This window comes from Dipodomys spectabilis, unplaced genomic scaffold (assembly GCF_019054845.1).
Source record: "Dipodomys spectabilis isolate Male_0828 unplaced genomic scaffold, ASM1905484v1 ptg000073l, whole genome shotgun sequence".
In the NCBI taxonomy this organism is placed as follows: Eukaryota; Metazoa; Chordata; class Mammalia; order Rodentia; family Heteromyidae; genus Dipodomys; species Dipodomys spectabilis.
In genome coordinates, this window is record NW_024870750.1 from 7,169,367 (window position 1) to 7,195,830 (window position 26,464).

The window sequence follows — 26,464 nt, forward strand, 5'->3', positions numbered from 1 at the left end:
CAGCAAAAAATAATAATGAACTAATTAAAAACAAAACATTCTAAAATACAGTCCATTATGAGTAATCGGGTTTTCACAGATGTTCCTTATCAAAAGAACACCCTTTTATTCTGTCTCTACTCTTTCTTTTTAGATTTTTTAAAATTTTATTGTAAAGGTGATATACAGTTACAGTTACATAAGTCATGTAATAAGGACATTTCCTTTTGAACAGTGTCACCCCCCTCCCCCATTCCTACTCTTCTGAGAGTTGTTTTTTTTTTTTTTTAAATCATGAAATGGAGGTTGGATTGTATCAAAGCCTTTTCTATGCCAACCGATTATGACCATGATTTTCCTCCTTAAGCCTATCAAGATGGTGAATTACAGTAATCAGTTTTTGATTGTTGAATCAGTCTTGCATGTGTGGGCTAAATCTTAGTTGTCATGTGTAACCCTTTTTATACATACCAGTTTTTTGTTGAGGATTTTTATAATATTCTGAAAACAACTATAATTTTCTTCTTTATTGTATCTTTTTATGGTCTTGGAATAACACTGGCCTCATACAATGAGTAGGTGAATATCCTTTGCCTATACCATATTTTTGGTATGTGACTTAGGGAACTTGTATTATTTCTCCCCTAAATGTTTACTAGACTTTGCTGATGACACTGTTTGTACTTGGTGGTTTTGTGGGTTTGTATAGTTTGGTTTAGTTTTAGAAGATTATTCATTACTGCTTTATTTTTTTATGTATCTAGGGCAATTGGAGTTATCTGTTTCTTCTTGAGTGAGTTTTAGCAGTTGTGCATTTCTAGGAATTGGCTCCTTTTCTCTAACTTCTCAGTGACACCATACATGGTTCACAGAAGTACTATCCCATGCTTTTCTGCCCATAGATGAGTAAGGGGGAAATCTTTTCAACTTCTGACAATGGGAATTTGTCTTTTCTCCCTTTTCCTTGTATTATATTAGCTTAACTTGAGATTTATTAACTTTAAGGGCTGAGTTAATTCTTTTCTCTAAAGCTGTCCTGCTTTCTATTTCTGCTCTAAGGCTTATTCTTCATTGTTTTCCACTTGCTTTGGTTAAACAAGCTTTTTTTCTTCATTTATTTTCCTAAGATGGAAGCTTACAGGACTGTTTTTTAATCACTTTCTTGTTTGGAATATATATATATATATAGTTATGTATTTCTCACATCACTGCTTCTTGTGCATCCCACAAAGGTAAGAGATGATACTTTTGTTTTCTTTAAGTATTTTCCCCACATATGTTAAGACTTCCTTGATCTAAGGGTTATTATTTAGAAATGTGTTGTTTAATTTACAAATAACACAGATGTCTTTCTGATACTGATTTCTAGTTTTACTCTATTGCATAATTTTTTTACAACTTCTATTCTTTCAAAGTTGTCAAAGTATGCTTTTGACCAAAAATACGGTATGTTTCATGAATGCACCAAATATAAAGCTGAGAAATGAGTATTCTCTGTCATTGAGATGAAGTACCGTGTATTTTAAAACCAATAATGGAGCATTTAACTTAAATACTCTTAGAGTTAGGCATAGTGTCCCATGCCTGTAATTCCTGCTGATTAAGAGGCTGAGGAGACCAGAAGTTTCAGACCCGCATAGTCAACATAGCAAGACCCTCATCTAACACAGAAAGTAATAATGTAAAAATTATTAAAAGGTAATTCAGTTAAAATAGTATTTAATGAGGGCTGAGGACAGGTGTTTTCAGTAGCATGGTTCCTAAGTTCAGTGCTTTATACTCTTCAAATTTTCAAAACATATTTATAAATAGTGCTTCTATGTCATATTTCAAATAGTTGGCATAGTGTAAAATTTCTCCTTTTATAATCCGGTGCTACCCAGGAACTGAGCAAATACAATATTACAGATATGAACTCATATGTAAGGAACAAATTATTGTGATTTTCCCCCTATAATTATGATGAAAGCTGGAAAGCTTAAAACTTCTGTGCTAATATTCAAGAAATCTAATAACAACAGATGTTGGAGGGGATGTGGCTAAAAGGGAATGCTACAACACTGTTGGTGGGAGTGTAAACTTGTTCAACCACTTTGAAAAGCAGTATGGAAGTTCCTCAAAAGACTACACATAGAACTGCCCTATGACCCAGCAATCCCATTTCTGGGCATTTACCCAAAGGACAACAAACAAGGCCATACTAAAGCTACCAGCACAACTATGTTTATTGCAGCATTATTCACCATAGCTAAGATATGGACTCAACCTAGATGTCCCTCAATAGATGAATAGATCAAGAAAATGTGATATATCTCCAGTTAGAATGGCAAAAATCAAGAACTCTAACAACAACAGATGCTGGAGGGGATGTGGACAGAAGGGAACCTTACTTCATTGTTGGTGGGAACGTAAACTTGTTCAACCACTTTGGAAAGCAGTATGGAGGTTCCTCAAAAGACTCCACATAGAACTCCCCTATGACCCAGCAATCCCACTTTTGGGCATTTACCCAAATGTTTACAAACAAGACCACACTAAAGCTACCAGCACAACTATATTTATTGTAGCATTATTTACCATAGCTAAGATCTGGAACCAACCCAGATGCCCCTCAGTAGATGAATGGATCAAGAAAATGTAGTATAACAAACAAGTCGTTTAAGGATTCAGGTGGACCTGTTGCAACAATGAGAAGTACAAAATGTCATGTCAAAACCAGCTTTACAATGTCAGTGTGTGTGGGGGGGGGGGGGTATGATTGGGTGGGGGGGAGGGGGGAGGCTGGGAAGGGAGGTGAAGGGTAAACAAAGGAGGAGGCTGCAATGCTTGGTAAGAAATGTATGCATTATCCTGCCCATGTAATTGTAACCCCTCTGTACAGTATGTTCTCAAATAAAATTTAAAAAAAAAAGAAAACAGAAAAAAAAAAAAAAGAAAGAAAATGTGGTATATATACACAATGGAATTCTATGCCTCCATCAGAAAGAATGACATTGCCCCATTTGTTAGGAAATGGAAAGACTTGGAAAAAATTATATTAAGCGAAGTAAGCCAGCCCCAAAGAAACATAGGTCCCATGGTTTCCCTTATTTGCAATATCTAGTATATGTATGAGTCAAGCAGAAAAGGTCAGATAATGTGATGTTAGGAAAATGAACCCTTAGATATGTATTTTAATGTTTTTTTCTTTCATGCATGTGTTTCTAACGCATTTATAAGATTATTTCTTTGTTGCTTTGTATGTCCCTCCCCCACAGTATAACCCCTGCTTTCACTATATTTGATGTCAGTATAACTTGTGGAGGAGATGGGGAAAAACAAGTCGTTTAAGGATACAGGTGGACCTGTTGCAACAATGAGAAGTACAAGTTGTCATGTCCAAAACGAGCTTTACAACGTAGGTGCGGGGGTGGGGGGGGGAGGATTGGGACTGGGGGGGGAGGCTGGGAAGGAATGTGAAGAGTAAACAAAGGAGGAGGCTGCAAAGCTTGGTAAGAAATGTACGCATTATCTTGCCCATGTAATTGTAACCCCTCTGTACAGTATGTTCACAAATAAAATAAAATAAAAAAGAAAATGTGATATATATATATATATTCAATGGAATTATATATATATATATATGTATATATATATATATATTCAACGGAATTCTATGCTTCCATCAGAAAGAATGACACTACCCCATCTGTAAGGAAATGGAAAGACTTAGAAAAAAATCATATTAAGTGAAGTAAGCCAGATCCAAAGAAATATAGGGCCCATGGTTTCCCTTATTTGTAATAATTAGTATATGTCTAGGCTAATCTTAGCAGATGAGCAATAACTCAATAGCTATGTACATATGACAATATAAGATGATGCTAAGTGAAATGAACTCCAAGAAATGGACACAAGAGGTTTTTCTTTGTTGTTCTTTTCAATGTACTACATGATTTCTTTTTCCTTTTGTGTCTTTTTCCCCCCTATGACTTATCTCCTGTTGTCACTGTATTTGATTTTGGTATCCTGGGTATTGTATATACATTTATCTGAATTAGGGAAGGGAAGGATAACAAAAAAAATGGTGAGAAAAAGGATAAAGAGGGAACCAGTGCAACAGTGATATTCACAAGACAATATGTAGGAAATGATCTGTACAACTGGGGGTGGGGAGGGAAAGTAGGAAAAAAATGAGGGAGTGGGTAACAAGTTTGACAAGAAATATACTCACTACTTTACTTATGTAACTGGAACCCCTCTGTACATCAGCTTGACAATAAAATTAAAATTAAAAAATACTTCTGTGCTACTCTTTTTAAGTAAGAAAAGACAATGTTTGCCAAAAGCAAACCGGAATCCAATTCATTTTTAGTCTCCTAAGTGATTATTAAAAATCGAGGTTTGAAATGCTTCACTTCTCTGACACCACTGTCTAATTTAAACACAACTGCAGAGAATAAATGGGGAATAAATGACATAGAGAAGACACAGACACACATGTTCTATTGGTTTCCAGAGTCACCTCTCTGGATGCTGTAGCAACAAGACTCTAGTTGAAAGGCTTGCATTTTGCCAGCCACTATGGATGACAAAATTACACGTTACATAATCAGCCAACAGCTGCTCAAGAGAAAATACCACAAGCAAATAAAAGCTGATAAATCAGCAAACTGGAAAAGTCAACTAATAAAACTCTAATAAATTCAACCATACTCCATTAACTTATCAGCAGTGCTGATGAGCTCATAGGGGTACAGGGTGGGGGTAGGGGGAATGGTGATCTCCAATTACACAGCTTCTGAATTAATAATAGTCTATGAAATTCCCCTCTTACATCTTCTCTCCATGCCCCACACTATAATTCCAGCCTACCAACTAAGTACTTCAATTTTGGAGAACCATGCTATTTATTCAAACAATATGATTGAAAAAATCTGATTCTGAGAAATTCTAAGGACAAATACAAAAAAAGCCACATACGAAAATTCTGTTTTCCAGTTCATCCAGTGGACTTTGCTAAAATAAGATGAAAAAGGTATTTTTATTTCACCATCTCAAGTAGTTTTACAAAGGGGTTTCCATTCAACATATCAGTTTATGAGTATAATGCGTCTTGATCCGTGTTTACCCCGCCCATCATTTTTCCTTAAATCTTAAGACTTTTGGGAAATTACCTTTTGTTGAATCATCTTCTATTGGCTGTTTGAACAACGTAATGTCCTTGAAGGTGCACAGGAACAAGACTACCTTCTCATGTTCATTTCTTATTGGTGCAATTTGCATATAAAACCAAACAGGTGTTCCTGTAATGAAAAGTGAGAAAAGACATCGGATGTGACTGAGTCACAGTAGTGGTTTATTCTCCTACTTTCCCCTCTTCCTTCAGCTGCCAACTGCTGTGCTAGGATTCAGTTCCAAAAATAACAGTTATTTTGTTGCTCCAGAGAATTTTTTTAATTTGTTAAGTGAACTATCAATTGTTCACATTTAATAGACATATTTTTTCAACCCTAAACATGAAAGCATAAAGTCTGTCACACCACAACCCAGACACACCCAAACAGCCTTGCTATATTGAAATAATGCCAAGCTAAGGCCTTTAGCTCTGGGTTCCCATGCCTAAACTGCCCTCCCTGACTTCCTCTTGACAGTTTCATAGACTGTGATCACTTTCTCGGTGTTTCGCTCATCTTGTCACTTTGACAAGTGTTTCCAATTAACCACACCACCAATACCTGATGCTCCGGCAAGGACTGCTCCTGAGGGAACAGCCGAAATGCTGCTTCTCTCCCAAGGCTCTCCCTTAAGTCAGGTATACTTAGATGACACCATTTTACTTTTCACTGTGTCCCCACCTCAGAGAGAACTTCAACAACATGTGATATCTGCCTTAAAGGGGGAGAAAATTATGCTCCTTGCCCTTGAGAATACCAGGTGTCTTCCTATTCATCACTCAAAAGCACAAGGCAGCAGCTTTGCTACCACCTGAGCCATGCAATTGAGCCATTCCTCAAAGGATGGCCAGTGTAGACTATAGAGAGAAAGGGGCTTTGGAGCATTCAAGAATTAGGACCTAAGTAAACCAGAAACTAGCGTGTGGCAATAATAAATAGATAGCAGCATGGGAAATGTCTTGAAGGAATAATTATCTATTGAGGGATAGTGCACTGAAGGAATGCACACGAAGCCATAGTACACTAAAGACTCACCCCCCAGACAATCTATCTTAAACATCTAAAAGGTTTCATTAGGTTTTAGATTTGGATAACAAAATGTTCAACTACTAGCAGTCTGTAAATGAGAATTCATAACCTCTCAGTGATTTCAATGAACCAAATAAGTATTATCACACTCTTATCCAGATATATGCTACCTCAATGCCACCACAAAGTGGGAATGTGCCATTTAGACAAGATGAGATGACTCACTCTCCATGCTTGAAAAGTCAGAGAATGAGAAAGAAGAGACTTTTATAGGAATTCTGTCTGGCCAGTAGTTCTTTTGTGACCCCAGCAATGACAGAAGGACATAGCCCTTTCCAATATGACTGAAGAACGAGACAGGAATCTTGAATACAGTCACATCCCCTCCCAGGCCAGCTTGCTGTTGGCTTTCTGCTCATTTCCCCAGTACATCCAGGAACTCTGAACGATGTGCACAGTTTTACAAATAACCAGCCCCGACCACTATTGAGTACGCAGCCTGTGGTCATTCCAACATGGTGAGCTAGAACCAGAGGGGTTATAAACAAAGAGAAAGGGCATTAAAAATAAGTTATTTCCCAAGGTCTGTTAGAAAGCTGAACAGAAAGGGACGCGGTGTTACATTTCATGCCTTCCTAGGGAAATGCAACTTCTTAAATTCTGGCAGAGATCGGGGCTGTCTTTAAAAGCTGCTTTCAGACATCGAGATTTTTTTTTTTTCTCCAACTTTTCAAGCCATGAAGCCAGACCTCCCCCAAGCATCCTGAATGTTTGCCAAATAGCTGGCAAAATATCCTTTTTATCCTTCCTTTTGAGGTCAATTATGGCTGGGGAGTCCAGGAGGCAAGCACAGAAGGGCTTGTAGCACAGGAAGCAAGTTGTCACTGGACACTCAGAGTAAGGCCTTGACCTTCGTTCTCAGAGAAGGCCTGGTGACCCCATTTCTGCCTCAATGTATACTAGGAGTCATTTTGAATCATCTCACCAGAGGTAGTTTATCTTTCTCCACGGAAGAAATAGCCCCCTGCGAATCAGAGTCCTGGACCCAAAAAATAGACAGGGTCTGCAAACATCCATCCTGACACACATCAACTCAAATGCCACAATCTCTCCATTTTCAAAATGGTGTTGAAGCTAATTACTTAATGGAAATGTTGGGAGAGCTTAGCATCCAGGCATCATTCCCAAAAGAGTTTCCTACGGATTTGGGAATTTTTCTATCTAATATTTTTTAAAGTCACAAGAATACACTTGTTTCAGCTGAGAGCTAGCCACTTAGATGTTTTAAGCTATTTTTAAATAAAATTCCATTTTAGTGCATAGATAGCACTTATTCTTCACATTAAAGAAAAAAAGTAAAATTTAAGGCAGATAGTATAACAGAGGGTTTTTAGTTGACAGTGCAATGAGATGTATCTCCAATTATTTATAGGCAGATATCTATACATATGTGGTATGTATATATATACATATACATATATAAACATATACATACACATATAGGTAATTACCTAAGGAAAACCAGACAGATCTGAACAAATGTCAAATCGTAATCTTAATCCAGTAACAAAATACCTAAACTACCATGGAAGAGTAATCTTAACCCAGTAACAAAATACCTAAACTACCATGGAAGAAAAATCTTGCAAATGTAAATTTCACATTATTACTAATATGACTTAATATAAATACACAAATCAGAATTCTACTAATGTATTTTTGAAAACTTAGAATTTATGGGCCTACCTTTATGTCTGAAAAATCAGGTAATAATGTTTAAATAACAGAGCAAATGACTTTAATAATGCAGAGTGTCACCAAATTGCTAACGTTGAGGGTACTTGTTCATAGGCTAACACATCAATGTGAAAAAGAAGACAGTTTGGGCATATGAATATCCTATGAATTATCAATACATATTTGCACCTGAGGAAAAAGACTCAGCACTTACAGCTCCCTTTTCTCTTACTGAAGAAAGAGGTGATCAGAAGCAATTATTTTTCATATGATAAGCCAACTGACATTTGGCTATGACTTCAAATAAAAATATCTATTTGGCCAAGAACCTAAAATGCAAGATAAGATGATGGCACACACTTTAGGTAAAACCACAAAATACAACTGCTCCCACTAGCAAATGCACTGATCTGAGGCAATATCTATTTGCTAATCTACTACTAGTAAGGAGGCGAAATCTGATTTTAATTCCAACTATTCCACAGACAGCCACAAACTGAGAGAAGGGAAAGGACAGATTATGTACTGATAGGCAACTGGACAGAGAACAAATATTTCCTGTTGAAGGTAGAATGTTTCCCAAGTTTGGGAAGAGTGTAGTAACGTCAGTGTCCACTGAAGGTAACGATGGACTCTGCTGTCATTTATCATGAACACAAAATGCAAGGACTCATTTATGAAGTTGCTGTCTACTTGGAGAAAGAAAGTACAATTTGAGAAAGAAATAACAAGAGATAAAAGCAGGTATTCAGTGGCAGGAAAGAAAGTTAGAAAGGGGACTTGATAATTGAGAATACTTACTGGCTTTTTTTTATTTGATTTCTTTCTTCCAAACTGATGGAGAGATTATATCATGAGGTTTTATATGATTATATACTGGACAAGTATATACTATATATACATATGTACATACACACACACACACACACACACACACACACACACATAGATCTCCAATTCTAGAGAATGCTCACAATAGTCAAACAAATTCAGCAGATGTGCCTAGCATATGAGTGCTCTTACTATTCTTCCTCAAGAAACAGCATAAGTATAAACAGGACCACATCAGTAAGGACAGGCCTCATGTCCTGTGTTCATGTGGAAAGGTAAGTATGTACCAGTAACTACAAAAAGAAATTCATGAATTGCTGTCATTTTTAATTACTTTCACATGACAGCAATTAAATATTTATCATGCATATTGATGACAAAATATTTTCCTGGCTGACATACAAAAAAAGTCACATTTAAAGGCAATCTACATATTGGAAGAAAATATTTACACGCTAGTCATTTGATAAGGGGTTAATATAAAAAAGGTACATACGAGCTGGGAGCCAGTGGCTCATACCTATAATCCTAACTACTCATGAGCCTGAAATAGGGATTGAAGTTCAAAGTCAGACAGGCTGGAAAGTCCATGAGACTCTTATCTCTAAATAGATCACTAAAAAGCCATTCTAGTGGCAGAGCACTAGAGCTGGAAAAAATCAGAGACATAAAGCCCCAGTAATAACATTACAAAAAGACATTTTGCTATCTGCAACAACATGAATAAGAATAGGAGAACATGAATAACAAAATAAATCAGACACACAAAAACCACAACTGCTCTTTCTTCAGGGCTATTTAAAATAAATGAATAGGAGCAGAGGACAGAATAGTTACCAGAAAGAAGCTGTAGGTACAGAAAATGACTATCAAAAGTATAGACTCCAGAACAGGAGAAATGTGTTTGTGAGATCTACTGCCTCACAGAGTAAATTTATTTAATAATAGTGTAAGTCACACATCAGAATTGTCAAGAGAGTACGTTTCAATTGCCCTCACAACTAAAAATAAATATCTAAAGTTTTATATATACATATGTCTAACTATGTGATTTAAATATTACATATTGTATTTATAAATCATAACATCACTTTGTACCCCATAACTATGTACAACAATTTGTTAAAATAAAATTTTAAAAAATAAAATAAAATGCATCATATTTTTCTTCTGTTCTTCACAATATTGCTTTCACTGGTAAAATTATTTATCAATTTTACTACCTGCTTTCACCAACAACCTCTTCTCCTGCCAAGAGGAATAATCAAAGTTTACATCCTCTATAATGTCACACAACTATAATTTACCAAAATAAAACACGAAGAAGGCACTGTCTCATCTTACTGATAACAGAAATACCTACTGTTCTTTTTGTACAGAAGAACTTCAAAGCAATTTGACTCGTAGTTGTCAAAAGTCTGCCTGACTTTCTCAATGGTCTTCTTGTCAGTCAATTCTCCATACATAAAACTGGTGAGAGAAGAAAATATAACAATCCATTTCAACGTTTTTGTTGCTTTGGAACTGTGACCTAAAACCATCTTCAAAATGTGCGTATAAAATAGAAAGATCCTCCAATACAATTATCTAAAGGATCTAAGCCAATATTTAAATAAATTGTATTTATTTGCATACATTTGAGGTTTACAACATATGTTACCAGCTATGTATAGATAGTAAAATGGTAAAGCATGTTTTAATCATTATTGTTAAGCTTCATGCTAACAGCTAGCTTTGTTTGTTTTTTGTTTTGGGTCTGGTCGTGGCGCCTGAACTCTGGGCCTGGGTGCTGTCCCTCAGCTCTTCAGCTCAAGGCTAGCGCTCTACCACTTGAGCCACAGCGCCACTTCCAGCTTTTTTCTTTCTGCTTATGTGGTGCTGAGGAATCGAACCCAGGGCCTCAGGCATGCAAGGCAAGCACTCTACCACTGAGCCACCTTCCCAGCCCCTAACAGCTAGCTTTGGAAGCTACTTCAGAGAGAGAGAGAAAGAAAGAGAATCCCTGCAGAGTTCTTATATGTACAGATTTCAATTACTATGGTTTAATTAAATAAGACAACTTTCACAACACACAGTCCAAAATATCAGTTACCACAGGATGATGCTAACTGTGAGCAACTGCACAAAGTACAAGTTTCATTACTGAATGCCCAGTATACAAGGGACCAGTACTAGCATCTACCTTCATCTGTGGTTTCACTTACCCATCCATCACCAAACATTGTAAATGGAAGGTTTCACAACAAAAATTCATAAATTTCATGTGCCCGTCATTCTCACTACCATGATGAGATCTTGTCCCCACAGTTCTTCCACGCAGGTCATGAATGATCCCTTGTCTGGGACATGTGTACTCTATTTGCAACCAAACACTTGACATGCCAGTGTCATTACAGTCCTCTCTGTTTTCAAGCTGCAGTTCTGCAGTGCTTGTGTCCTGACATTTCACTTAATAATGTCATCAAGCGTAACAGTAAGGATTTAGAAATACTAAAGCAAGACCCTAAAGTGCTTCTTTTATGTGAAAAGATGGCAGTATAACAGTGGATGTTGAGCAAGACAGAGAGAAAGAGAACATACTAACATCCATTCCATTACAGCAGACGGTTATATTTGTTCCGTCATTATGATCACTGTTCATCTTTTCTATGCCTGGCTTCACCTTTTTCATAGGTATACATACATAGGATAAAAAGTATATATAGGGTTCTGAACTATCTATTATTTCTGGCATCCATTTGGGATCTTGGAACATATTCCTAAGGACAAGGGGAGCCACTGTAAATAAAGATGCACACCATAAGCAGAGACACATCATATCACTTCCTTAAAGCCTGCCGGTGTGTAGTCATTATTTGATTCCCACAGTTAGCAAAGCATGGAGTTCTGTTGTCTTCTTGTCTCTCAGCAACATATACAGGTGGCATTTTATAAAAATCGGACGCAGCAGAAATGAGACAGCAAAGAAAGTCTACCAAAAATGCCTAGTGCAGTCCTCCATGGTTACAATCCAAGCCACTTGTGAGGATCACAGTTCAAGGCCAGTGTGGACAGAAAGTTTGTGAGACCTCATTTCAATCAATAAAATAATCAGGGTGTGGTAGTTCATGTTTGCCAATGTAGTTACAGGGAATGTTAAATAGGAGGACTGTGGTCAGGCTAGTCCAAGGAGAAAGCCAGACCCTTTTCAAAAGGCTAACTAAAGTAAAAGGGGTCAAAGGTATGGCTAAAGTGGTAGAGCGTCTGCTAGCAAGTACAAGGCCACATGCTAGTAACAAAAAAAAAAATCAGAAATCTTGGGACTGAAGAATTCAATAAGTCAAATCAAATACAAGACACAGGTAAAAGTTTTAATAAGCAAGCTCAAGCAATAGAGAGAATTTCTGAACTTGAAGACAAAATGCCACAAAATGTTGTTGTTGTTGTTGTTGTTTGGGAGGAGTGTTTGTGTGTGTGTGTGTGTGTGTGTGTGTGTGTGTGTATCAGTAATGAAGCTTTTGCTCAAGGCCTGGGCACTGTCCCTTAGATTTTTTTTACCACTTGAGCCACACCTCCACTTCCAGCATTTTTGGGTGCTTCATTCAGATAACTTCATGTCCTTTCCCGCCTGAGCTGACTTGGAATCACCATCCTCAGATCTCAGCCTCCTGAGTAGCTAAGATGTACAGACCTGAACCACCAACACCTGCCTGATTCACAAAATTCTGTTGGTTTTTGTTTTAATTTTAGTGGAAACAAAAGTGAGCCAGTGCCTACTATATATCAGGTTTTTGTAAAACAGAAATGTAGGCACTCTCTCCTCCCATAGGGCTGAGGAGGACACAGCAGGCTGCCTTGCTCTATCTGGAAATCTGAAAGCTATAATTTACAAATTCTGCATGAGCTCTATTATCTCAACCGGATTGCTGGGCATAAAGACAGAAAACATCTCATACATGAGGATGTTTATCTCCACACTGCTTGGGTGGGAAAGTGTTGGGTTCCATGGCAGGAAGCAGTGAAGAAGCCAGAGTGCTGGACAACAGTAACACATAACAATGAACCACATAGATTGTGATTTTAAAAAGTTCTCTCTCATAAGCCAGGCGTCGGTAGCTCACACCTGTAATCCTAGCTACTCACAATTCAAAGCCAGTCCAGGCAGGAAATTCTGTGAGACTCTTATCTCCAATAAACCACAAGAAAACTGGAAGTGGTGCTGTGACTCAAGCAGTAGAGCGCTGGCCTTGAGCTGAAGAGCACAGGGACAGTGCCCAGGTCCAGAGTTCAAGCCCCAACAGACAAAAAGAAAGAATGAAAGAAAGAAAAGAAAGAAAGAAAGAAAGAAAGAAAGAAAGAAAGAAAGAAAGAAAGAAAGAAAGAAAGAAAGAAAGAAAGAAAGAAAGAAAGAAAGAAAGAAAGAAAGAAAGAGAAGAAGAAAAGTTCTCTCTCATATGTGGAAGCCACAACTAATTTGTAAATATACAGGGAAACACATAGTGTTGTATACAAATGTACACAAATGTATTAACCAAAGTATGGTATCTGCAGGGGAAAAACTAACTCACAACTAAGTCATAGTCCAACAGAATGAATACCAGGAAAGAGGTAATCAAATGCTGAAGAGGAGGCAGGTCAAGAGGAGGGGGTAGATGAATGAAGAGGAAATGGGAAGAATGTAGTCACGATATTCGATGCATATCCTATGAATCTAAGGAAAACCAAAGCAAGGGATGGGTTGGGGGGGAGGGGAGAGAATGATGAAAGGGATGACACTGACCAAGATGCATTGTTTACAACCTGATTTGTTGAATGGTAACTCCTTTTTACAACTACTTAAAGATACCAAAATATAAATTTTAACAGACATTAAGAAAATCTCAACCTAATGCTCAATGAAGACAGTTAAAGGAATATTACTCCATGGTAGTAGCACTGATGTAGGTCATGCAAATGAGCACACAGAAGCAACATTTCAAGCATATATCTATTTATTAAATATATGGAAGATGGAGGTGGGTGTCAATGGCTCACACCTGTCATCTTAGCAATTCAGGAGACGGATATCTGAAGATCACAGTTTGAAGATAGCCAGGGCAGGTAAGTCCATGAGATTCTTATCTCCAATTCACTACCAAAAGGGACAGAAGTAGAGCTGTGGTTCAAGTGGTAGAACACTAGTCTTGAGCAAAAAAGCTCGGGGACAATGCCCAGGCCCAGGACTGGTGATAGATAGATAGATAGATAGATAGATAGATAGATAGATAGATAGATAGATAGATAGATAGACAGACAGACAGATAGACAGACAGACAGATACATAGATAGAAGATGAATTTAAAACACACTAATAATAAACACTTGAATGATTGTGAAAAGAGGAACAGGAGGGATAGGATTGGATAGGATATGCTGAATAAACTAGGGAAATAAAAGCACAATGATTATATAGTAAGAAAAAAAACTAACTAAAAAAAGCATATTTAATTTGATTCTGTCCAAAGGAGAAGGGGAAAGGCACAAGAAGGAAACGGAAAGAAGCCAGAGTAAGTGGCCTCTTAGCCTCTTGATAGTATAACAAACACAAGTTAACATCTTTTATTTTCCATTAAAAAAATTCACATTTGAATATTTTAAAAAATATGACATATAATCATTTATGTGGTTGCCATTTTATTCCTACTAATTCATCTAATACAAATGGTACATAAAACCAATTGCTTTTCTCTAATGTAGAGTGACACAAGCTATATTTCCCCCATGTAAACTGAAGCTCCCTGATTTGTAGCTTCTCGTGTTTGCCTAAATGTGTCATTACAGCAATTAGTGAAAATTCTTTGAGTTATTTATTTCCTGTGCCAAACGTTTTATTTCCATCTTAACTGCAATTCTGTGACTCCAAAATGCTATAATCATTTGTAAGTATGAACATTATATTTCTAAACCTATATATGATTTTCCTCTATCCCTCATTTCCTTGTGTCTCATTTTTAAAGAGTATTTAAAAAAAATGTATCCCAGGAATGGGAGGAAAAGATGTATTTTAAGGGAAAAAAAAGTACATCACTAGGCTTAAGTAACAAAGTACCTGCTTAGCAAGTGACGCTCTGAGTTCAGATTCTGGTCCTACCACCCACACCACCCCACCGCCAAACCTGGAGACTAAAAAATTTGGTATGGATTTATGTGTGATTTTTTTTCTAAAAAATTTAAAATTATGATGCAAATTGTTTCAAAAACAGAACAGTGTCTTTTCTGGCATGTTTGTTGGTGTTTTTTTTTAACTTGGTAAGTGTTGTGAGCTTTTTCTAGGGCTATTATATTCCAACATATGTAGAACATCAAGGCTTTGCTGTAAAGCTTTTTATTTTTGGTGCTAGCCCTGGGGCTTGAACTCAGGGCCTAGGTTCCTGAGCTGTTATGTTCAAAGCTAATACTCTACCACTTAAGTCATAGCTTCACTTCTGGGGTTTTGAGGGGTTTTTTGATATTTAACTGATTGAAAATAAGAGTCTTATGAACTTTCCTGCACAGGCTGGTTTTGAATCATGATCCTCACTCAGATCTCAGCCTCCTGAGTAGCTAGGATTACAGGCATGAGCCCCAGCACCTGGCAGCCATAATACATTTTAACAGATCTCCTACAAGTAGATACGTTAATTACTTTTAAGTCTTCATGCTTCCAAATAATACCGCAGTAAACCTATAATGAGCATAGTTTAATTTAAAAGGGAGGAAAGAATATGTTTAAAATCAGAGGACATTAAAATAAATCATGTCCCCAAGAACAACCTGCTGCCAGGGCTCAGATATGATTTGTTCATTTGTCAGATGCTATACTTTATCATTCTATGTAGACCTTAAACTGGCTGTGGTTCTCAGATTAGCAAAATACACAGCATTTTGTGCAACAAGTGAAAATTGTTTCTGTTCAGAATATAATCACCTTTAAAATGCTATCTCTAAGCCAGGCACTGGCAGTTCACACCTACAATTCTAGCTATTCATGAGCCTGAGATAATAGGATCACAGTCAGCCCAGGCAGGAAAGTTGATATTTACCTCTAACCAGCAAAAACTAGAAGTGAGGGCATGGTTCAAGTGGTAGAGTGCCAGCCTTGAGTGGAAAAGCTAAAAGACAGTGCTCATGTCTTGAGGTCAAGCCCAAGGATGAACACACACACACACACACACACACACACACACACACACACAAGATGGATCTGAATCTTGCACTGAGGCATTTCACACATGAGTCTAAGTAGACATATGCCTTTCAGTCGCTTTCAGAATTCTGACCCATTTTAGGACCCCAGTCTGTTCTGACACCCACCTGCATGTGCTGCTTTTCTGCATGACGTCAGCTCGGTGATACCCAGAGAGTTTACAAAATCCGTCATTACTGTAAACTACAGGCCAGTCCACAATCTGGGCATTTCCCAGCAAGAAACTCGATTCTAGGATGGAAAGAAGAAAAAGATAGTTATTTAACTTTACTCCATAATTTGCTCCTTTCAAGTAATCAAAAATGTAAATTCAAGAGAATGAGCAAACACAATAATGGTTTGTTATGATACAAGTAATAAAATCAGTTGTTGAAATTAAAATCATCAATTTAGGAGGGTCAGTGAGAACAGCAATGAACACTAAAACTTCCATTCAAAAGAAACCCTCTTCTATTGCAACAATGAGATATACAAATCATTATGCCAAAAAACAAACTTTACAACTTGCGGGGCGGGGGGGGGGAGAGGTAGGGAAGGCAGGAGGGGGGAGATGGGAAGGGATGGGAAGGGGAAACAAAGGAGGAGGCAACAATGCTTGATAAGAAATGTACTCATTATCTTGCTCATGTAATTGTAACCCCTCTGTATGGTATTTTCACAGCAATAAAAAAAGAAAAAAAAAGAAACCTCTTATAATCCCTCTTTGCATTCAAGTATACCCTATATTGCAAAAAGAATATATGGTATTAAATACTGTTAATGACTATAATAACTAAAACTAAAATTTGAGTAACTGATTAAAAGTAGAGCTATTGTCCCTTTTCTACAAATTGAAAATAATGAACTTGTAATAGGCAAATTAGATGACCACCTCCCAAAATAAATCTATTAATATAATTTTAATATGATAGAAAAATTCTGTGTATGTTAAGTTGATCTTTAAAAAAAACTTCTCCTTAATACTTTGAGTATTTTAAAATAAAATTATTCAAAGGTATTATTTTTTTCTACCACATGCTATACAGAATTTGAAGCTGCCAATATTCTATATAAAAGACATCCCTGTTCTACTTTACACTGAAAAGTAGGTTTGCTTTAAACATAAAACTTAATACACACACAAAAAAAGTAACAGACTGGGATATAGTTAAGTGTTAGACAAGGCTCTAAGTGTAAACACCAGTACTGCCAAAATAATAATAATAATAATAATAATAATTTGGTATCAACCTCAATTGAAAAATCTGTTTCAGTCCTCAACTTTAGCAGTGTTGTAGATCATGTGATAAAAAATGAAAATGATCCAAAATAATACTAAAATATTAAAATGAGAAATTTTCTTTTGTGCCAGTCCAGGGACAGGACACTGTCCCCTGAACTTCTGTGCTCAAGGCTGGCACTCTATCACTTGAGCCACAGCTCCACTTCTAGCTTTTGTGGCAGTTAATTGGAGATAAGAGTCTCATGGACTTTCCTGCCCAGACTGGCTTTGAACCTAAATATTTCGCTCTCAGCCTCTTGAGTAGCTAGGATTATAGGCATGAGCCCAGCTCTTCAGCTCAAGGCTAGTGCTCTACCACTTGAGCCACAGGGGCCACTTCCAGCTTTTTTTCTGTTTATGTGGTGCTGAGGAACTGAACCCGGGGCCTCATTCATGCAAGGCAAGCATTCTACCACTGAGCCATTTTCCCAGCCCTTAAATAAATTTTAAAATAGTAAAAATTCCAAGGAATCTTGTGCCACAAAACATCTACTAAAGCCTGAGTCTTCTTTGGACTGACACTGAGGGTAGAATACAACTAGAAATAGAAGGTAATTTCTATTTAAATCCTGACTCAAATTTGGACTTCATAGAAACAACAACACAAATCAACATTTACTAAGTAGTAGATACTCCATACAGGATATCGCTCTGGATCCTACAATGGAATGGAATAAAAGTAAAACATGTTCTGCTTTCATGAAATTAACATGTTTTAAAAACACGTGTTGCAGGGCTCCAGGGGCGCCTGCCTATAATCCTAGCTACTCAGGAGGCTGTAATCTGAGGATTCTAGTTCAAAGCCAGCAGGGGCAGAAAGTCCCCATGAGATTCTTATCCCAGAAAAAGTGGGAAGGGGCACTGTGGATCAAGTAGTAGAACACTAGCCTTGAGCACAAAGAGACTCAAGACCTGAGTTCAAGCCCCAGGACTGGCAAAAAAATAATGTGTAATAACCAAATATGATTTAGCAGAACAGATAGCAAAGCAAAGAGTAAAGCATAATGCAGGAGCAATAGTCTTTAAAAGGCATGAGGATATAGTTAAACTACACAGAAAATGAAAACAAAGTATCTTTTTACAAACTAGACATATTAGGCAAGACATCCATTGAACTAGGTTGAGGGCGTTTAAGCGGAAATATCCTGATATATAGTCCTAAAAACAGAAGAAAGAATAATAAAACTCCTAGAAGATTCCTTCCTAGCAATCTGGAGAAAGACACATTTTCTTAATTAAAACTCACATAGCATACATCAGAAAAGAAAGTGTTGGTAAATTAGGCATCATCAAAATGAAAATCAACTCCTTATTTAAGGACACCGTCAAGAAAATAAAAGAGAAACCTGCAACCTAGGAAAAAATATTCATAATCCAGCGATCTGAGGATTCCAATCCAGAGAATTATAAAGAATTCCTAAGAAAGATCAAGCCACCCAATTAATGAAATAGGAAAATTATTTGAATCAGCATTTCACTAAATAAGGCATGCAGCCACCAATAACCATAAACTACAATGCTCCCAATCATCAAACAACAGGAAAGTACAAGCTGAAAGTAAAACAATACAGTGCCACGCCATCACTACAGTAGTTCCACAAGCAAGCAGTGCAAACTGTTGATGAGAATCTAGGGCAGCCGGATGTGTCTATAAAATTCCATTGAGAATATAAAGTGGCATGGTCACTTTGAAATACAGTTTCTTGTAAAGTTAAACATTCATCTCTGACCCAGAAATTCCACCTCCACCTATTTCTTCTAGGAAAATGAAAACATATGTTAACAAAAAGACTTAGAGAAAAAAGGTTCACTTCAGATTTATTCATAGCAGTCAAACAATGTCCACTGACAGTATACATTTAAAATTGTGTTAGATTCAAACAAGGAATATTACTCAGCTCTGAAATGGAATAAACTTCTAAGACATGTAAAATTAGAGGTAAGTCCTTAAAATATTTTGGTGACTGAAAGAAGTCAGAAACTAAAGTATGCATATTATGTTTACTCATTGTATATAAATTTTAAAAACAAGTAAAATTAATGGGGCTATAGGTATCAAAGCTGTGATTTCCTTTTGTATTCATGGTTGTAATAAATGCTTAAAGTGATAAATATGCTAATTACCCAGAAGAATATATTATCTATTACCTATTATCATAATATATACATGTATAATATAGTATCTGCTCATATATTCAATCAGACCTAGCAACTCAGAGTGTGTGTGTGTGTGTGTGTGTGTGTGTGTGTGTGTGTGTGTGTGTGTGTGTGTGTGTGTGTGTGTGTGTTAGTCCTAGGGCTTGAAAGGGTCTGGGTGCTGTCCCTTAGATTTTGTGCTCAAGGCAAGCAGTCTATCACTCGAGCCACAGCTCCACTTCTGATTTTTTGGTGGTTAATTGGAGGTAAGAGTCTCAGAGACCAGGCTTGTTCCAAACCACCATCCTCAGATCTCAGCCAGCCTCTTGAGTAGCTAGGATTACAGGCATGAGCCACCAGTGCCTAACTAAAACTCAGACTTCTTGATAACTTAACATTTAAAAGGAAAAAGACCAAGAATAAGTTTTCTATTTATCATCATGCTTCAGTATAGTATTAGACCATGAGAATGAAGCAATGGGGCTGAGTGCTACCTAGCCCTAACAGGAAGCCTGAATGACTGCACTTGAATAATATACCCTATGATCTGATGGAAGAAAAATATTAGAGCTGCTTCTACCATTTCTAAATGTTTTATAAAACCAGAGCTGAGTTAATTAGCCAGTGCTAATATGAGAAGTCATCAACTGGTAAATGCTCAAAACAAACTATTACAAAAGGCCCTGTACCAAATATTTCTCTCAGCACTTGAATCTCTTTTCAATATTACCAAGAGGAGCAGTTGGGGAGTTTTAATTAGACTGTTAGTATACTCAAAAATCATGAATGACAGTAATAACCAGCACACTGAATAGTTGTGGAAGTTGAATAATGAATAGAAGGAGTAACGAGAATCCTATCTTTATAGAGTAACTATTGAAATAAAAAGTCTTTAAAGAATATTAATTACTTACAATATTACTGATTACACTACCCTGTAATACGCAGAGTGTGTGTGTGTGTGTGTGTGTGCACATGTGCACATACATACACACACGCACATACACACACACACAAAAGAACCTAGGAGAAAAAAAACAAACTTTTAACTATTGACCCTACAAACCAAAACTTTAAAAAAAATCACATCAGAAAGGCTAAGGTACAAAATAATTTAATGATGAAATATTAGAAATTAGACTTTTTAATAGGGCTAAATTATTATGAAATTGCCATATATGAAAGTATCCACACGCTTCTTTTATCAATTTGCCTGTTTTAGTTGAAACACTCAGTGATATGAAATATTCATATCTGCTCCATTTCCCTGCAGTCATAAACATCTTGTTTCAACAAATGAGAATCTAATATTATTAATAAATATAAGGGCATGATAGCAGATTAATTAAAATTGCTTCTCAGAAATTTTTAATTTCCTTTAGCTTTAAAATAGGATGGGAAAAAGAAATCTGATTACAGAGAAACAACTTCTCTGAAAAAAAAATGCAATTTGATCCAGAAGTTTCTGAATCATGAAGCAATTAAGGGAATTGTCCAGAATTCTCAGTGACATCACCAACCTTATCAACCAATCCTGACAGGAAAACTAGTTCTGGTTGGTTCTCACTCTTCTGGCACACTTGGAACCGTGAATTCTGAAAATTAAACCAGCCTTAATATCCAGTTGCTCCTATCCTTGATATTTACAAGCATTTTGTCTCCAAATGGTACAAATATGCAATATGGTCTTGCAGAAAGTACCTAACAACCAGGGAGACATCCCCACCAGAAGGTACAACCTTAGAAGCTAAAAAAGCTGCATATCAGTATATTCTTGGCTGAATTTCTACAAGAAACTTAGGTTTAAAAGACTATTATAAGACTAATATGAAAAATATTATAGGAGCCTGGTTCCTAGCTACTCAATAAGCTAAAACCTGAGGATTGCAGTTCAAAGCCAGCCAAGAAAGTCTGTGAGACTCTTATCTCTACTAAATTACAAAAAAAAAAAACAGAAGTAGAGCTGTGGCTCAAGTGATAGAGCACTAGCCTTGAACAAAAGAAGCTCAGAGAGATTACTCAGGCCCTAAACTCAAGCCCCAGGTCCAGAAAAAAAAATCATTATTAACTCCCACATAATCATCAATATCCTCTAAAAGATGGACCTGAAATAAGTCCTTTTTCCCCAAGGGTTAAAAGGTTAAAAACCAAGTCACAGAGACTTGATCCAAAATAATTTCTTACAAACAGTTGAAAAAATAAGTAAACTTTTTTTCAGAAGAGAGCTCGAACGAAGTCTGGGAATGGTGCTGGGAGGGTGGCTCAGTGGTAGAGTGCTTGCCTTGCATGCATGAGGCCCTGGGTTCGATTCCTCAGCACTACATAAACAGAAAAAGCTGAAAGTGGCGCTGTGGCTCAAGTGGTACCAAGCCCAGAGTTCAGGCCCCACAACTGACACACACACAAACACATACAAAGTAATTTTTAATATGACATGTATATACAGTGTTTTAGAATCCAGAATGAGAGAAAGAGACAGAGACAGACAGAATGAGGACAACCATCCAGAAATGGAGAGTAGAATGGTGGTCACCAGAAGATGGGGAAATAAGGGACAGGAAAAGAGGAGACACTGGTGAATGGATATAAAGTCACTGTAACGAGGAATGAATAAATTCTGGTACTTTATTAATACCTATAGTTAATAATAAAGTGTTGTACATTTCAAAAATTGCTAAAGGAGAGTATTTGAAATGTTCTTACCACAAAGAAATGACAATATTTGAAATGTCAGATATACTAATTAGTCTATTCAGTCCTTCCACAATGCAAACACATATCTAAACATCACATTGGATCCTATAAATACATACAAGTATGATTTAACAATTGAAAATAAAACTAAACCACGTCCTAGTGACTCAATCCTAGCTACTCAGGAGGCAAGATCAAGAGGATCACAGTTCAAGGCAAAACCAGCTAGAGCAAAAAAGGAAGTTCATAAGACTTCATCTCAATAGAAAAGGCCAAGGCTAGCAAATGTGGAGCCCTGAGTTCAAACCCCAGTACAAAACACACACACACACACACACACACACACACACACACACACACACACACACACACACACGAGAAAAATCCCTGTCAAATCAACCGAAAAGGCTAGACATGATTGTGTGTGCCTGTCATTCTGCTACAAGAGAAAATGTAAATAGGAGGATCTCAGTCCAGCCTAGCCTGAGAAAAAATCAAGACCCTCAAAACAACCAGAGCAAGGAGGCTAAAAGCATGGCTCAAATGGTACTATCTCTGCCTGGCAAGCACAAAGACCTGAGTTCAAATGCCAATAGTGCCCCCAACAAATAATTGATTAATTAACTTTTAATGATGCCCAGGGATTGTTAGTAGTGCTTCTCAATCTTGACTGTACATTTGATTCAGGAGATCGAAGGGGTCGTAGAATTACTCATCCCAAACTATACATCCCAAAGATTCTTTTTTAATTAGTATGGAATGGTTCTCAAGCATTGTTTAATGTTTTAAACCTTCTGGGGGAGGGAGGCAGATTCCTAATGTGCAGCCTGGGTAGAGAAGCAACAATCTAGGGCAGTAATTCCTCAATGCTGGCAGCTGCCACAAGCTTCAAAATAGAGATGGCTAAATTCTAATGCAGAGGGCACTGAACTGACTCCCTCAGAGTAGAATACAAAAGACAGCCCCAGAGCTAAGTGTTCTCATGCTCAGCCAAGCTTGGGAACACTTTGATATGGTCCCCTCCAACCCAAAGCATAAACAGCAGCCCCTGAGAATTAGGTAGGATGTTAAGAGTCTGGGACCCACCCAGACCTTCTGAATCAGAAACTGCATGTTGACCAGCTTCTTCAGGAAGTCCAAACATAAGAATGCATCCACCACTAGTGTACCTTTAAGTTCCTTTGCTTCTCCAATGGAAAAGCAGACCAGGCAAGTTCAAGGGCTCAGAGGCTATGGACGTAGAAGAAAGGCATCTGATAGAGGGAAAGGCCAGTCTTTCTGAGTCTTTCTGTTTGTTCTTTGGCACTATATTTCTGAACTGCTGTCCAAGCTCTCTCATTGCTCAGCTTCGTTTCAATGTGAGGAAGCTCTTCTTTATAGGCAGTGGGAAGAGAACTACATTGGAGTACTACTACTACTACTACTATTACTACTACTACAACTAACTAACTACTAACTACTCCATATTAATCCCACTCCTGAAGTCAATCAGACACAAACTAGGAAAGCAATAATCATGCCTGAAAGAAATTGCTGTAAGAAGACAAATCTTGCCAGGCTCACGCCAGTAATCCTAGCTACTCAGGAGGCTGAGATCTGAGGATTACAGTTCCAAGCCAGCCTGAGCAGGAATGTCCATGAGACTCTTATCTCCAATTAACCACCAGAAAACCAGAAGTGGTGTTGTGACTCAAGTGGTAGAACACTAGCCTTGAGCTCAAGAGCACAGGGACAGCACCCAGGCCAGAGTTCAAGACCCACAACCATGAAAAAAAAAGAAGAAAACAAATCTTAGTGAGTAAACAAAAACACCTTGAAATCACACAGGTTATCTCATTCCTTCCCCTGCTCTGAGCTGCTCCAACATAACTAGACTGGTTTGGAGTTTTATTATATTGTCTTTTTTTTTACCCTTTGTTCCCTCCATTTATTTGCCACCCTTTTACCCTCCCAAAGACAGATAAATGAACAAACAAGAAAAAAAGATAAAAAATAAATAAAAACAGCAACAAAGGAAAAAAAACCTCTTGTTTCTATTTCCTGGAGTTCATTTCAATAAATATTATTTTATATGATCAGAGACACAGAGGCATTGAGCCTTTGTTCTTCCCCTAAAAATCTCCTCCTTTGGTCTCCCTCTGTGTCAACGCCTAGAGTCCTGCATACTTTATCATGTCCCAGTGTATTTCAGATGTAGCTTTCCCGTACAAGAGAAAACATGCACTATTTGTGTCTCTGAGCTTGGCTTACCTCACTTAACATGATTTGTTCAAGGGCTGGGAAGTTGGCTCAGTGGTAGAGCGCTTGCCTTGCATGCCTGAGGCCCTGGGTTCGATTCCTCAGTACCACATAAGCAAAAAGAAAAAAAGCCGGAAGTGGTGCTGTGGCTCAAGTGGTAGAGTGCTAGCCTTGAGCTGAAGAGCTGAGGGACAGTGCCCAGGCCCAGAGTTCAGGCCCCACGACTGGACCCAAAAACATGATTTGTTCAAGGTCCATCTATTTCCCTGCAAATGACATAATAGTATTCTTTCTAAGGGCATTGTATTTAGGTAGCAAATTTTTTTAGTCCACTCATCTATTGTAGGGCATCTGGACTGTTTCCATATATTATACTGTCTTTATAGCCAACTATACCCTTCTTGGGTGGAAAAATTCCAGGATACCAGCAATGAATGCAAGGAGGAGAAACGCACAGCAAGAAGCAGGTCAAAGGCAAGGCATCAGTGGCTGGCCTGGAATCTTAGCTACTCAGGAGGCTGAGATCTGAGGATTGTGGTTTAAAATCAGCCTGGGCAGGAAAGTCTGGGAGACGTTACCTTCAACTAAGTACCACCCCCCCCCAAAAAAAGTATCCCAGCATGGTGCTATGGTTCAAGTGGTAGAGCACTGCCTTGAGCAAAGTGAAGGACAGTACCCAGGCCCTGAGTTCAAACTTCAGGACTCGCACACAAAAAAAGAAAGAAAAAAGAAAAGAAAAAAAAGTAGGTCTAAAGGTACAAACTTTGCAATTACATAGGATGAGTAAGTCTAGATACAGCAAAAGGACTAGATAGTTATAATAGTGTATTTTATATGAATTCATATATGTTGTAAGTGTATGCACATGTGTGTGAGTACTGGGGCTTGCACTGGGTACTAGGCCTGAGCACTGTTCCTTAGCTTATTTACTCAAGGCTTGTGTCCTACCACTTGAACCACAGCTCTATTTCTAGCTTTTTGCTGATTAATTGGAGATAAGAGTCTCATAAATTTTCTTGCCCAAGCTGGCTTTGAACTGAGATTCTCAGATCTCAGCCTCCTGAGTAACTAGGATTATACATGCCAGCACCCACCTGCCTTTTATATTGTACACTAAAAACCACTGAGAGATTTTAGGTGTTACCACAGAGTGAAAAAAAATCTATATAGAAGTTTTACAGAAGGGAACCTTACTGCATTGTTGGTGGGAGTGTAAGCTTGTTCCACCACTTTGGAAAGTAGTATGGAGGTTCCTCAAAAGACTCCACATAGAGCTCCCCTATGACCCAGCGATCCCACTTTTGGGCATTTATCCGAATAATCACAAACAAGACCATACTAAAGCTACCAGCACAACTATGTTTATTGCAGCATTATTTACCATAGCTAAGATATGGAACCAACCCAGATGCCCCTCAGTAGATGAATGGATCGAGAAAATGTGGTATATATACACAATGGAATTCTATGCCTCCGTCAGAAAGAATGGCATTGCCCCATTTGTTAGGAAATGGAAAGACTTGGAAAAAATTATATTAAGTGAAGTAAGCCAGGCCCAAAGAAATATAGGTCCCATGGTTTCCCTTATTTTCAATAACTAGTATATGTCTGAGAAAAGCAGAAAAGGTCAGATAAGTTGATGTTAGGTGAAATGAACCCCAAGATAAGTATTCCAATGTTTTTCCTTTCTTGCGATTGTTTCTAACATATTTATAAGATTATTTTTTTGTTGCTTTGTATGAGCCTCCCCCATGGTATAACCCCTGCTTTCATTGTATTTGATGTTGGTATAATTTGTGGAGGGGACCCATTGCAACAATGAGATGTACAAGTCATTATGTCGAAAAATGAACTTTACAACTTTGGGGGGGTGCGGGGGAGGGGAAGGGGAGAGACAAAGTGGGGGGATGGGGGATGGTGGGGGGAGATGGGAAGGGATGGGAAGGGGAAACAAAGGAGGAGACAACAATACTTGATAAGAAATGCACTCATTACCTTGCCCATGTAACTGTAACCCCTCTGTATGGTATTTTCACAATTAAAAAAAGTTTTAATTTGCTTGACTTTAGTATTAATTCCAATATCAGTATGTATATCTATATAATTTTTAAGAAACATGTATGTCTATATAGCTTTTAAGAGACATGTAGAAATAAAACAATGGTGGAGCATTTGAGGAGGGCATTAGCTTTAGTTCTT

At 37.6% G+C, this 26,464-nt stretch overlaps 1 protein-coding gene across 1 annotated transcript in view; it reads right to left on the reverse strand.

Annotated features, from left to right (window-relative positions):
* The window catches only part of Kcnh5 (potassium voltage-gated channel subfamily H member 5), a 261,532-nt gene that overhangs the window by 217,257 nt on the left and 17,811 nt on the right, over positions 1–26,464 (reverse strand). Inside the window, exons 2-4 of the mRNA XM_042682565.1 lie at positions 16,044–16,167; positions 10,096–10,202; positions 5,136–5,264 (exon numbers count right to left, since the gene is read on the reverse strand). Of these exons, the coding sequence (XP_042538499.1) occupies positions 5,136–5,264; positions 10,096–10,202; positions 16,044–16,167 (360 nt within the window). The remainder of the gene's footprint in view (positions 1–5,135; positions 5,265–10,095; positions 10,203–16,043; positions 16,168–26,464) is intronic.